The sequence below is a fragment of the Arachis ipaensis genome, chromosome B10, assembly GCF_000816755.2.
Source record: "Arachis ipaensis cultivar K30076 chromosome B10, Araip1.1, whole genome shotgun sequence".
In the NCBI taxonomy this organism is placed as follows: domain Eukaryota; kingdom Viridiplantae; phylum Streptophyta; class Magnoliopsida; order Fabales; family Fabaceae; genus Arachis; species Arachis ipaensis.
The window spans coordinates 9,713,429-9,726,906 of NC_029794.2; the positions used below are offsets into that span (position 1 = coordinate 9,713,429).

The 13,478-nt window shown below is 38.6% G+C and overlaps 4 protein-coding genes across 6 annotated transcripts in view; all 4 read left to right on the top strand.

Annotated features, from left to right (window-relative positions):
- LOC110268346 overlaps positions 1–229 on the top strand; it is a gene marked incomplete at its 3' end in the record, with an annotated part of 730 nt that extends 501 nt beyond the window's left edge. Inside the window, 1 exon segment of the mRNA XM_021114434.1 lies at positions 1–229. Within this exon segment, the coding sequence (XP_020970093.1) occupies positions 1–229 (229 nt within the window).
- Positions 202–3,499, top strand: LOC107622551. The gene is made up of 4 exons (XM_021113551.1): positions 202–621; positions 887–1,025; positions 1,097–2,206; positions 2,808–3,499. Exons 1-4 carry the CDS (start codon positions 254–256, stop codon positions 3,156–3,158), a joined length of 1,968 nt encoding a protein of 655 aa, XP_020969210.1. The 5' UTR covers positions 202–253; the 3' UTR covers positions 3,159–3,499.
- LOC107622552 (metacaspase-1-like) lies at positions 4,496–13,086 on the top strand. 3 transcript variants are annotated; one of them, XM_016324495.2, is made up of 5 exons: positions 4,496–4,937; positions 5,520–5,856; positions 5,928–6,048; positions 6,218–6,415; positions 6,498–6,813. In XM_016324495.2, the coding sequence occupies exons 1-5, from the start codon at positions 4,571–4,573 to the stop codon at positions 6,555–6,557; spliced, it is 1,083 nt and encodes a 360-aa protein (XP_016179981.1). In that variant the 5' UTR covers positions 4,496–4,570; the 3' UTR covers positions 6,558–6,813. The 3 variants fall into 3 exon arrangements, 2 of the variants coding, with proteins under 2 accessions (XP_016179981.1, XP_020969211.1); XR_002355651.1 differs by having other exon boundaries at positions 4,497–4,937; positions 6,226–6,415; XM_021113552.1 differs by lacking the exons at positions 6,218–6,415; positions 6,498–6,813 and adding exons at positions 12,570–12,761; positions 12,842–13,086 and having other exon boundaries at positions 4,497–4,937.
- On the top strand, positions 7,184–8,713 carry LOC110267750. The gene is made up of 2 exons (XM_021113553.1): positions 7,184–7,778; positions 8,589–8,713. Exons 1-2 carry the CDS (start codon positions 7,459–7,461, stop codon positions 8,638–8,640), a joined length of 372 nt encoding a protein of 123 aa, XP_020969212.1. The 5' UTR covers positions 7,184–7,458; the 3' UTR covers positions 8,641–8,713.

Consider the following 13,478-nt stretch of genomic DNA (forward strand, 5'->3'; position numbering starts at 1 on the left):
TCCTCGCCGCCCCGAGTCCTCTCCCACCGGCCGCCGACGCCGTGTTGCCGGCCTCCTCCCCGCCGCTAAGCTACCTTCTCTCCCTTCCGATGACCTTGGAAATGCCGAGAACCGTGTAATAATCGATTATCTGAAACAGTTTATCAGGGAAGATCCCAAATTCGACCAAGTCGTGTTCGCTCCGCCTTCATCCGCTTCCGCGCTGGTCGCCTACCACGGAGGTGGTGCTGGCGAAGGGAGAGGAGAGCTCGCTATGGTGAAATTCGGAGAGAGGAAAAGGAAGAGAGGGCGGAAGCCGAAGGTGAAGGTGAACTTGGAGGAATCCTACAGCGGGATGGAGATTGTGAACAAGAACGGAGTGGTGATCAATCTGATGGATCTAGCGAAGGCGGAGGATCCTTTTGCGGAGGAGCTGAGGAGGCGGACTGACGGACTGCAGGGAGAGGAGGAGCTGTTAGGGTTTCTGAGGGATTTAGAGGGACAGTGGGGAAGCAGGAGGAGGAAGAGGAGGATTGTGGACGCTGCCAATTTCGGTGACGCATTGCCGCTTGGTTGGAAGCTTATTCTCGGGTTGAAGAGAAAGGATGGTCGCGCATGGATCTATTGTCGCAGATACATAAGGTTCAATACAATGAAGTTAATCCTTTTCATACATGTTAATTTTCATTTGCAATTTGAATTTTCTGTTATAAGCTTGCGAAATTCTTGACATAGTTAAGAGTTAAGACACACCTAACTTTGTTCTTTGCTATAAAATTGAAAATTAGTTATGTCCTTTGGTATGCATAATTTGCGATTTGTTGATGCTAAGAAATTTTCTATGTTCAGTACTGTTAAATTTCTAGGGCTTATGTTTACTATTTTTTTCTTCTGTGATGTTCTCCAGCCCTAGTGGACAGCAATTTATGTCTTGTAGAGAAGTTGCTTCCTATTTGCAGTCTCTTATTGGCCATAGTGATGCACCGTTGCAAATCGGTCATAGGAGTGAGAATTTGCCGCAGGAACAAAGAGCAATCACTGAACACGTAAGTAATCCATGCTGCAGCTGTTGATCTATTATGATTTTATGACGTGTGATTTATCCATTATAATGCAGTCTGCAGGTGTTGCCCATGAGGATCAACGTGAATGGCAGATTGTTGTAGCTAACTCAGATGTACCTAGTTTTTCTGTTTCTAATGAACGTGGGATGGAATTGGCCTTGTTGGGTTTGGAAAATCTTGCAGACGTGGAAATACATGACCTATTTGAATGTCACAAATGCAATGTGACCTTTGACGAGAAGGATTCATACTTGCAGCACTTATTGTCATTTCACCAGAGAACAACAAGACGATATCGGCTTGGATCTTCTCTTGGAGATGGAGTTATAATTAAAGATGGAAAGTTTGAGTGCCAGTTCTGTCACAAGGTGTTTTCAGAAAGGCGTCGCTACAGTTCTCATGTGGGGATCCATGTTAGGAGTAATGTGAGGCAGGCTGAAGATTCGTCAGGTCTGGAAAATGTTCAACGGACAGACAAGTCTCCTGTGAGGGAGGACATGCTGCTTTCAAGAATCTCCAGGATGGATGCCCTTATTGAAATTGCTCAGAGCTCTATCATGGAGGATTGTGACATGGAGCCTGCTTCGAAAGTTGCTGCTTGTAGCTTGGATCAAGATATAAACTTTGAGTCAGAACAGCAAATGGAAGATAGCTTAAATGGAACAAATGTTGTTCAAGTTTTAAATCAGCAGGATAGTCCAGAGTTACACATGGATGTGGAAGAAGAGGAAACTGATGATGATAGCCAAGTTATTGATGCAAAGATGGTTACTTGTCTAGATCACACGGGTTTGTTATGTGTAAATGAGAAAAATGGTAATCCATCTGTTGAAGTGTTTGATAAGTCTGGGATTGATATGGGAGGAGCTTCTCAAGACCCTTTGCTTATTTTATCTTGCAAGGACAAAATATCAGATTCTGGGGAGAATGAAAATTTTTGTTGCTCTAATATCAAAGAAAAGTTTAAGTTTAATGAAGATAACAATAATAAGAATGAATTGGAAATTGGTTCAGATGGTTGCAAGGATGTTCCTGTTAGGACCAATGTTCAAGAGATGCTAATGCCAGCTTCTGAAGAAAATGTGATCGACTCTAGGGTTTCTAAATCTCCTATATCCCAAATGCAATCTTTGTATTGCTCTCCTGCTTTCAGCTCTGATAAGGTATAAGGCATAACCTGTGGGATGCCTTTTCTGTAGGGGATCTTATATGTTGAAAAACTAAGGAGTACCCTATTAGATCAAGGTCACCCTAGAAAGTGATTGATTTGAGGTCTTTCATATGACATGCATGCATGGCATGTGGGATATTATTGTTAGCTCCAGCTGTTTTTCTCTATTGAGGTTTATTTTGTATTGAACCATTGTATTTCATATACAGCTTTTGAGTATAGCTTTTCTGGATCCATAACCATTGGTTTTTTTGGCCAAACATGGTACATAGTCCTCTGGAGATTTAGCATGCAGGCCTTTTGTAGTGGACAAGGAATAATACACTTCCTTTGTTTTTTCCTGGTTGATTAACAAGTCCATTGTTTGTGATTCTATTGGATCATTTGGATGTCCCAGGAATAGAAATTCTTTACTGATTGGGCAGATATGCTTGCATGATGTCTTCTTGCCCTTTACTAGCTAGCATATGTTTCCAGCTCCTTGTGTGTCTTGGAGTAGCTACCATGTGCACCCCTGCTATGACATGTCTCACCCTAGTCAGTAGTGCTGATGTGTAACCTTGAAAATTATTGTTTCCATTGCTTCTTGACAGGTAGGAAAACAATCTTGTACTGAAGATCATGAGTATAAAAATGTGGAGCGGTTCCAGGAATTGGATGAAATCAGTACTACTGAGCATGATGCTACAAGTATTCAAGATTCCTTTTCACTGCCTGATGTGCAAACTGATATGGTAAACAAAACAGTGATGGAAACAACATATCCCTCCTCAGTTCAGGTTGAATCACAAGAAGTTATGCAGCTTACAACTGTGTGTGTTTGGTGTGGAATAGAGTTCAACCATGATGCCCTTAATTCTGAAATACAACCTGATTCTGTTGGATTCATGTGTCCAGCTTGTAAGGCGAAAATCTCTGGTCAAATTAATGTGTTGGACAGTTGATCACCAAATGGTAACCATATTAGACTGGTAATTACTGATTCACAGTTGCGGTAATGGCTGCAGTTGTAGGGAAGTGTATTTAATTTCCTGTTAACTTCAAACTAGTAGCCTCTTAGTTTGGAAGCTATGATCCATGAGAGATCAGTAGAAGATGACCCAGAAGAAACTTTTCAACATTTGGTGCCGATGGTATCGTTAATTGTGGCAATGATCAATTTATCCCTGTTTGTAATCACACATGGTCCTGTATATATCTCTATATATATACTCGGGAACTGATGATACTCTGTCGTAAACTTGTAATATTTTCTGCTGCAGTCTATGTTATGTTTAGTACAGTACTAAGGCCTGTGAATTTGAACTTCCTAACATAGCTAATCACTAGGTGTATCCGATAATTACACCCGGTGAAACATCACTGAGGTAATGAAACCAACCATAATTGTATAATACCGTAGGAGGAAAAACTAATGTAGAATTTACGTCTTTTGGGCAGCTATTAAAAAAGAAGACTATGGAATCCGTTTCTTGATTATTTATTGCGAGAATAATAAACAGAAGCATAGTCATAGACACGTGGGATGCATTATTAGTAGCACGTTTTCTGGGTTGAAACTGAAGCTACTCGATTCTTCGTTGATCAAATACAAGGTATAGGGAAAGGAACGAACTAACAATGTGTGTTTGTGAAATGAACCACGGTTTTCCTTCAACTATGAATGAAGAGACAAAACTACTCTTCAAAGCATGTACGGTCCACTACAATGTGAGAGAGCTTGTAGTCAATTTGTTAGAACTTCATGAAAAGACTATGATAATCGTTACGTCCCAGAAAAGTTCTCTAAGTCCATGTACAGGGTTGGTAATGATGTATCTCTCTCTACACAAAGAATTCCTTGTTCTAATATGAATGCTATTTGAAATTAAACTGGTGAATTGGGCTGTAGCAATGTTTCCCTTCTTAGTCATCATTATAAAATGAAAACTTAATAAGTGTGCATGGATTATTCTGCTCAAACAGCACAATTTGAAAGTAGGCTTCTTTTCCTGTGGTGCAAATCCATTGAACCCTCCCAATGGATTTTTCATTTTGGGCCATCCATTGTCACAAAGACTTTGATCAAACAGGAAAAGATATATCCTATGTATTTACTTATCATTGTGCAAAGGAAAGTCCACGCAAGCAATTAGACTTGATTCTCTCTTCAAATTATATTCATATTGATGTGTTGATACATTCGCATTCCACTGGAGAAAAAAATGGCAAGCAGAATCTGATTCTAGATATGTCTCATCCCAACCGAAAGGAATAGAATATTACAATACAATATATACAACAACAAACTGAATTTAATTTAATAATGTTTTCCTTCTCAAGTTCTTAACATTGTTCAAAGCTCAAAATCATCATCATGTTGGCATGTAGAAGAGAAAGATGCATGCAATGTGGAAGGCCTGTGTTGGTGCCAGTGCAAGCCTATTATGTTTCCGTTCTGTGTTATGGCTGCCAAGACTATTCACAACCACAACCTAACTACCCTTTACCAAATAGAACTTCTCCCTACATCGATTTGGCTCCTGGCTTTCCGAGGCCTTGCCCGCCCCGGCCACCGCCACCTCCTGCTTCTCCATATGGTAAGAAGAGGGCTGTGTTGTTTGGTATTAGCTATGGTAAGCGAGTTAACAAGATCAAAGGTGCTGTGAATGATGCTCACTGCATGAAGTACTTTCTCATTGACAAGTTGGGTTTCCCTACCGATTCCATTCGCTTGCTCACAGGTACCTAATTATATATGAGGAGTGTTAGGGGCAGCAGAATTTGTGATGTGTAGCCATTAATTAGCCATCATCAATATTTTTAATGGAATGAGATGACATCTAATGATGTAGAATTACTTATTTTTTTTATGGTTAAGCGCTACCCAAATTTCAATAAAACTGCTGCCTCCTAGACTTTCTCAATTTTATATATATATATTATAGACTAGATAAATGCACCTTAGACATGTCAAATGTTTCATATCTTAAAAAGCTGTTATTCTTGTTAGTTTGTTATAATTTACATGTTTCATTGTTATGTCCTATGGTTTGATGATTATAGTTCAAATTAGGCAATGAAATAAGGCCTATATTTCACTTGCTGAAATCAAATAGAAAGGGGTGGGTCCCACTTTAACCAACTCACATTTTGGCCACTTGGGCACAATTTCTGTAGGGACTTGAGAATTCCTCAATTAACAATTGAGCCTAATTTTAAAGTTGAAGCTTGAGTAAGTTTAACTTAAGTAGTTATTAAGGAATGATCTCGTTTATTTGGTGGCTTCTATGTTTATAATACTAAGAAATGTTGTGCATGTGGAGATGATCCGGAGGAGAGAAACCCACTAAGGATCCCAACAAAGCACAACATGAGAATGGCGATGAGGTGGTTGGTAGAAGGTTGCCGGCCAGGGGATTCATTGCTGTTCTACTACTCCGGTCACGGATCCAGAGAAGTGGACCATGACATGGATGAGCTTGATGGCTACGACGAAGCAATCTGCCCTGTTGATTATGAGCATGAGGGCAAGATAATTGATGATGAGATCAACGCAACCATCGTCCGCCCTCTGCCACGTGGCGCCAAGCTCCACGCCCTTGTTGATACATGCTTTAGCGGCACTGTTCTTGATTTACCCTTCATGTGCAGAATGAACCGGTTAGTTAGTTAGTTACACTTTTACATCAGCAAAAAAAAAAAAAGTTGATTAATTTGTATTATTTAAACAGAAAAGGTTATTATGGATGGGAAGATCACAGAACCCGGAGAGGTGCATTCAAAGGCACAAATGGAGGAGTAGCTGTTTGCATTTCAGCTTGTGATGATGATGGAAGTGCGGCAGATACATCGGTTAGTCATGAAACCACTTTTTTTTCAAAAACTGTAATTTTTTTTTTATGAGTCTGATACCAAATTATAAAACGAATTCTTTCCAAAATTAAGCTGATAAGAAAAGGAACATGAATGACTATATTTCTAACAAAACAAAAAGCCTGAGGATTATGTTTTGGTTGATTAGGCATTTAGCGGCATGGAAAGTGCAGGAGCTTTGACTTACAATTTCATTCAAGCCATGCAAGGTGAAGCTAAAATGACTTATGGGCGCTTGCTGAATGCCATGAGGTCCACAATCCGCAATGCTAAGGAAGGACATTTTGGTCATCAAGCTGAAGAGTATGGCTATGGCAGAATGGACTCTCGCCTGCACTATGCTCATGTAATTTTCCTCTTAGCTTGTTCATAAGTATAACAACATGAAACTTGATCCTAATTTTGAAATGCCTTATGCATGCATGCAGGAGCCACAATTATCGTCATCTCACATGTTTGAAATCTATTCAAAGCCCATTTTACTGTGACAAAAGAAACAGGGCAACTACTATATTATTACCATAACCGAAATAACCGTTGCCTCACTGTGTTAGCTAACCAATAAGCTAGCAAGTTTTTTATGATGAAGTTTCTAATGCAGTTGTAATTTAAGCAAAACCCTTATATATATAGTACGGTCTGTGGTGGCTAAGTGTTGTCCGTAGCTATGGTGGCTAAAATGTTTCATGTAGGAACGACATGTGTGACCTTTGAATCTATGGAAATAGTGTTTGACTATGCTAATGACATGTAACTCGACTAATGAAGAGCCGTAAATCATTTGGTACACAAAATTAGATTAAGTAAAGTGCAAAAATTTCATAATGCAATTGGGTGGAAAATTTGGTAACGGCCTTTGAAAAAAATTGAAAGATCTCCAAACCATGTGTTGAAAGCTTAGTTCTGTGTTGAGGGAATGAAGAACTAGGGTTCGAGCTGTGACGGGTGTCTACTATTAGAAGGGTGGGTTCTGCAAGCCGCCGCAAGCAGTGAATCGTTGGAATTCAGCGAGGAAAAGAGCGTTTGTCGTGGCCGGTGGGGCTCTACACGGAGCGTGTGCGTGCAGCGCGTCAGTGAGGGCAAGAAGTGAATCGTTGGGATTCGGTGAGGAGAATTGGAGATACTATAAGTAAAACGTTGAGTATAGTTGAATTTAGCGTCGATCGTTAATGGTGAGTTTGTCGTCGAATTTACCGTAAGATTTGGCTATAAACTCGTAACTGTCAAATATTATTGTTGAAATTGATGTTCTGACAATAATATTTGACGGAAAAAAAATTATGGTACTCCCACTACTGTCAAATTTACTGGCGGATAAATCCAATGATAATATTATTTAGTAAAACATTGCATTTTGGACATGCGGAATCGACGGTGACCGTGCTCTAGATGATAGCGCGAACTTTTGTCTCTCCCATTTTGAATTTTCCCTTCTCTTTTTTCATCACCACCCTCTCTCTCATTATTGTCTCCACCTTCGCTGCTGGTTCTCTGCCGCCTCCCGTTGCCTCCGCCGCCGCTCCACTGTTCTCAGCGAGCCAAAACTTCTGCTGCCGGCTGCGCTCAACGTGGATTTGGGGAAGCAGAACCTCCACTGCAATCCAAGCCTCCACCACCGCAACGTTCGTCACTCTCCCCACCGAGGCGCACTCCAGTGAGCCATTTCACCGCCGCAACTTCCACCGTTGCTCCACTCTTCTTACTCTGAGGTTGGTTTTGAGATTTTGTTAATTTCCAATTTAATCTTCTCTATTTTAAATTTATTATGGTTTAATTAGATTTTAATTTTTCGTTAGTAATTTGGTTTAGTTAAACTACTTTTTGTTGTTAGGTTGATTTAGAGTAAAATTAGAAATTTTTTTATTAAGATTTCTCTTGGTTCATAGATAATTAAGCATGCTATTGTGATTTTTGGATTTGTAATTTGAATTTGTTTAGAGTTTATAATTTAGTTTGATTAATTTAGATTAGATTCAATACATTACGTTTTGAATTGTTGAAGTGTTTGGAATTCATTAATTTTATTATTTCCTGCGTTAATGACTATTTTGTTGAGAAATTGTTGCTGAGATTGTTTGCTAATTGTTTTTAGTTTAATTTAATTTAGGTTTGGTTAGAATTTCAATTTCAATTTTCAATCAGTTTCAAAGTTAGTTTAGGATTAGTTTTCTAATCTTAATGGATTTAGGTTGATTAAGTTAAATTAGATTCAATACATTAGGTCTTGAATTGTTGAAGTGTTTGGAATTATCTAATTGTGTTAATTGCTGCGTTGATGACTGTTTTGCTAAAAAATTGTTGTTGAGATTGTTTGATAATTGTTTAATTTTAGTTCTATTTAGTTTAAGTTTGATTAAAATTTCACTTTCAATTTTGAATCAGTTCAGTGTTAGTTTTCTAATCTTAATAGATTTGGGTTGATTAAGTTAGGTTAAATTAAATACATTAGGTCTTGAATTGTTGAAGTGTTTGAAATTGTCTAACTGTGTTAATTGTGCGTTGATGATTGTTATTTGCAGACATGTCGACAGGCAGAGATGCTGCGGATCAAGTTGCTGGTCGTGGTCATAGACGTAGTTGGGTGTTTTACTCAAATTTTTGTTCCATTGTTAACAACAAATAAATCAACAATTTTCGAGTTTTGTTTCACAATCTTAATTCAAGGAGCGGAAACGACTCCTTTTATGGGTGTCTCAAAGTCTCAATTGTAGTTTCGAAAGTAAGATTAAAGATAAAAAGGAAAACATACAAGGTGTCGGAGGCAAAGTAAAATGCAGAAATTAAAAGAAATAGGAAATTAAAAAGAAGATAAAGGAAGAAACATGAACGTAACAGAGAAAAAGACGTAAAAGTAAAGAAATTTTATTAATAAAAACTGGAAAAAAGCAAAGTACAAGTGTTTGAGTTTAGAGGAATTACTTAAGATTCCCAATTTTACTCTGTGATGCCAAGGGGCTGAGAGCGTTTTGGGTCTCTAAGTGTTTTCCAAGAAGAACTGAACTCATTATAACGTGTTCCTAAAGCTCTATTTATAGACTAGCCTAATCTCAATGGGCAGTTACTCTTTGTACACCACTTGCAGGAAATTTGAATTTCTTGTAGCTGTTCCCGCACTTCTTGCTTGCTGTTAATTTCAAAATTTAAATAAATAACCAACTATCAAATGATCTAACTTAATTTAAAATAGATATAAATATTATATATAGGAATATTACCAAACAACTAATTATTTCTTTTTATAATTTTCCTATAAAAATTATATTTTGTCTAACATTGGGGTAGAGAGAAGATTTCTTCGGGTACCCCCGGAACTTCTGGATCCTCTCCCTCTACTCCGACCACGCCGGTGACGCCACAGGTTACGGGTTTAGCGGAGCAGGCATTCATCATGGTCCTTAACCCCAACTACGTGCCTCTGTCCATCGCCGCCTCCGATCGCTCAGCAGCTTGCATCCATGGTGACGCCAACTCGAGCAACAAATGTCGCGGCCTCGGAGTCCAGTCACAGAAGTGAGGTGGCAGATGTTTCCCCTCTATCACCTGCCCATCTGACGGCTCAGCACGAAGGTGCTTACGAGACGCTACTCGGAATTAGCTACAGGCGGCCAGAGTTGGGAAGGATTGGGCGGCAAGCACACAGTCGATGAAGTAGATCCGGCCCAGGGTGTTACCCTGCACTTGTAAGACGGCCCATACAGTACCAGGGAGGAAGCCAAAAAAAACGTTAAGTTAATATTCCAGCGGAGATGAGGACCATCAGACACCGATTCTGAGGATTCAAGACACAATACAAGAGAGAGATGGAGTCATCTGGTTGCAACACGACTTGGGAAACCTTTTTGATGAGCAGCCCTACTAATGTACGATAAAGACTATGAAGCGCTGGAAGAAGACTTCAGGTCTCTCTGGTATGACTCTTGGCTGCCTATAGGTTCTATAGTGAAAAGTTATGTATGGTGAGCAGATCATGGGGGAGTCTTTTGTTCCCCAAAATAAATGTAAAAGTTGCGCCCAAATGAGTGAGTTCAAGGTAGTCATAACCCTTCCTTTATAACCTGAAGTCAGTCCGGCGAAGCTAGCTAATAAGGAAGAAGCCCTCTTCTAAGTCCCTGCCTGTAAGCCTTCTTTCTTCCTTACTCTAACAAGTAAGCAAGTCAACTACCTTCTGTCTTCTTTTCACCACACGGTTGCGCATTTGGCCAGATAACGACATAGGATAAGTAACACGTTCAATGCTCATGTATTTTTTATTTATAGTTATCGCTGAAAGTGCCTGAGTTGTTTCTAGTTTAGTTAATTTAAGTGTTAATTGTTATTTATTGTTTTTTAGTTTTCATGATTATGATTTCTGTTATTGCTGAAAGTTCCTGAAACCTGATTTCTGTTTTGTAGATTTAGGTTGATTTGGATTGCTGATTATTATTTTCTAGTTTTCATAATTATGATTCCTCATTCCTGTTTTCTAGATTTAATGATTAGGGTTGATTCTTATTTGTGGGTTGTTGTTAGATTTTTGTCGAACTCGAACGCGTGTACTCAGGAGATGTCATCAAGTTGATCTACGACCAGTCCTGGCCCAGCTACACGAAGATCCCCGCTGAGACCAGGCAACGCTGGTTTGAGAAATGAGCGGTAATTAGTTTCATTGTTTCTATTTTAAACCTTTTTAGGTAGTTTATATCATCTATCTTGTTTACTTAAATTTAAAATTTCTTTGTTGTAGCTGCACTTCATTTGGTGTACTTGATTTTTATTTAATTTGCACATTGTATTATTTATGAATTATCAACTAATCGTGTGAAAAAATTTAAATTTAAAATTAAAATTAACTATTTATTTCAAATTCAAAAAAAAATTGACATTACTGTCGGAATTATCGTAGAAATAATCCAACGATAACATGGTGCAAAACAACATGTTTTGGCGCCAACATTATCGTCGAAAAAATTCGCTAGGAACCAATTGATTTTTTGAGCTGGTAGTCGGTTGCCGACGATAATTACCATCGGACAGAATAAATCTAATAGTAAATTCAACAGTACTCAACATTTTTTTTGTAATGAGAAGAACAATTACGATGGGACTCTGCGCAGAACGCGTGTCAATAAGAGGTGCAACGACTGACCATTGTCGTAGATAGAGATGTGTGATCGCCATAGGAACAGCGGCCGGCCAACCATCATCACTTATCTTTTGGTGTCACTTTCCAATTTTGCTCTCACATAACAATGGATGACTTACCACAAGTTGTACATATTTAGCGTTAATTAAGTATTGTATGATTCATAACTTCATTTGTCAGGTGTCATACATTTACTGGTGGGTTAACAATTGACCACCCTTAACCATTAAAATTCATGCTAACCCGCCTAAGCGTGTGAGTCATAGACTTTGTACACCTTCGCTCGTCACTTCACTTACTGAACTTACCGAAACTCGCTACCGTAAGATCACAGAAAGACGTATTCACCTTAAAGTCTAGGCCTACCTTCTATCTATAGGCTCAAGGGACGGTATGAGTTCTCTGCGATTAGACTCTGAACTCTTCTGGCCTGAACAAGATCACATCCAAAACATCAAGGACAGGGGGGAAAAGCCATTGCCAAGGGTGGTGATGGAAAGCCAAACGATGGTAGGCCGGACTACGAGGAGAAGAAGAAAGCATATGTGCCCAGAGGTGGGTGCTAAATAAATATGCAAGGGGCCACATGCCATGAGGGAATGCCCCAAGCTTGGGTCCTTGAATACCTTGCTTTCCCACCGCAATGAGAAAAATAAGGGGGGGCCTTTTCTTCTCACTTGAGAGATGCGATTTTAAAGAAGAGAAGAGGTTATATCAGTTAATCACCTCTAATGATAATGAATCAGATCCCCTCCCCTTTCCTATTCAGCTTTGCCGTCTCTTTCAGGAGAATGGATGTAAACAGCCGACTTCGATGACTTTTCTTCAACCGGTGCAGGCCTAGTTGGAACTCTAGTTACCGCTCCTTGCCTATCTAAAGCATTTATTTCATAGAACGACTTGCCCTAATAGAAAGTAGCCCCTCTAACGATGAGAAACTGAGTCGGTGAGGAGAATTCCTTCACTTCAAGTCACTTCCTTTGACCGGTTAATAGAAAGATTTTATATAGCATACATTCCTGGGGGGAAGCCCTTATTTGGATGTCCCTTCGTCCTCAAAGAACCTCTTGTTCCTTCCTCCATCTTCTATGGCTAAAAAATGGAGGAGTAGCTGTTTGCATTTCGGCTTGTGATGATGATGGAAGTGCGGCAGATACATCGGTTAGTATGTAATAAACAAGATAAATAGTCACATGCAGTTGTTTTTGTCTTTACATAAAGTTGATAGTTTAGAGATTGTTAGATAACAATTTAGTCAAACATATTAAACTATCTAATGATTCTCGACTAGTAACTTTATGCGAAGATATCTGCATGTGAGTTTTAACAGTTGTTCACTTTTTAATTACCGTTAAAAACTAAAAGAGAAGTTGATTAGGCATTTAGCGGCATGGAAAGTAGTGGAGCGTTGACTTACAGTTTCATTCAAGCCATGCAAGATGAAGCTAAACTCACTTATGGCCGCTTGCTGAATGCTATGCGCTCCACCATCCGTGACGCTAAGGAAGGACAGTTTGGTCCTAACTACCAAGATTATGCCGCCATGGAATCTCGCCTGCAATATGCTCATGTAATATAATCAACTCTCATCTACCTATTTATTTATGCCTTTCTCTTGTAGTTAACAACTTGAATCTTGATCCTATGCAGGAGCCACAGATATCGTCATCTGAAAAGTTTGATATTTATTCGAAGCCTATTTTAATGTGAAGGTGGCTGCTTTGTTACTTGTTACTTGTTACTTATGCCTTCAAACAGAAACAGGGCAACTATACTATAACCGTAATAACCGTTGCCTCACTCCACGTGTATACTCATTAATAAGGATATTGTACTCTTCAACTATGTGGCTTCTCTAATCCTCAATAACTTGCTAATCCAATTCCTTGGGAGCATAGGAACAAAGTATCAACATTTATATTAGAGTAAACGTTAAATAGCTTCTGATTCTTTATACAAATAAGTGTTCGATTAATTAAAAATATAAAATATTTTTTATTTTTTAAAACACGAGATTAGTATTTTTATCTGTAACAACATTACGAAAATATAGATCTTTTAAATTATGTCAGTTTTGTCATGACATTATAGATTATGGCACAAAAAATTTATAAAATCAAATTATTTTTACAAAAATTTATCGTAAAGGACAAAAGTTTCCATCGGTTAAGAAGACCAGAGTCTTCGTATAGATAAAAAAAAATCAAATAATGAGATTTTAAGTTATTATTTTTATGTAAAAGAGTTTGATTTTTTATTAATAATTAATTTTAAGATTCATTATCTA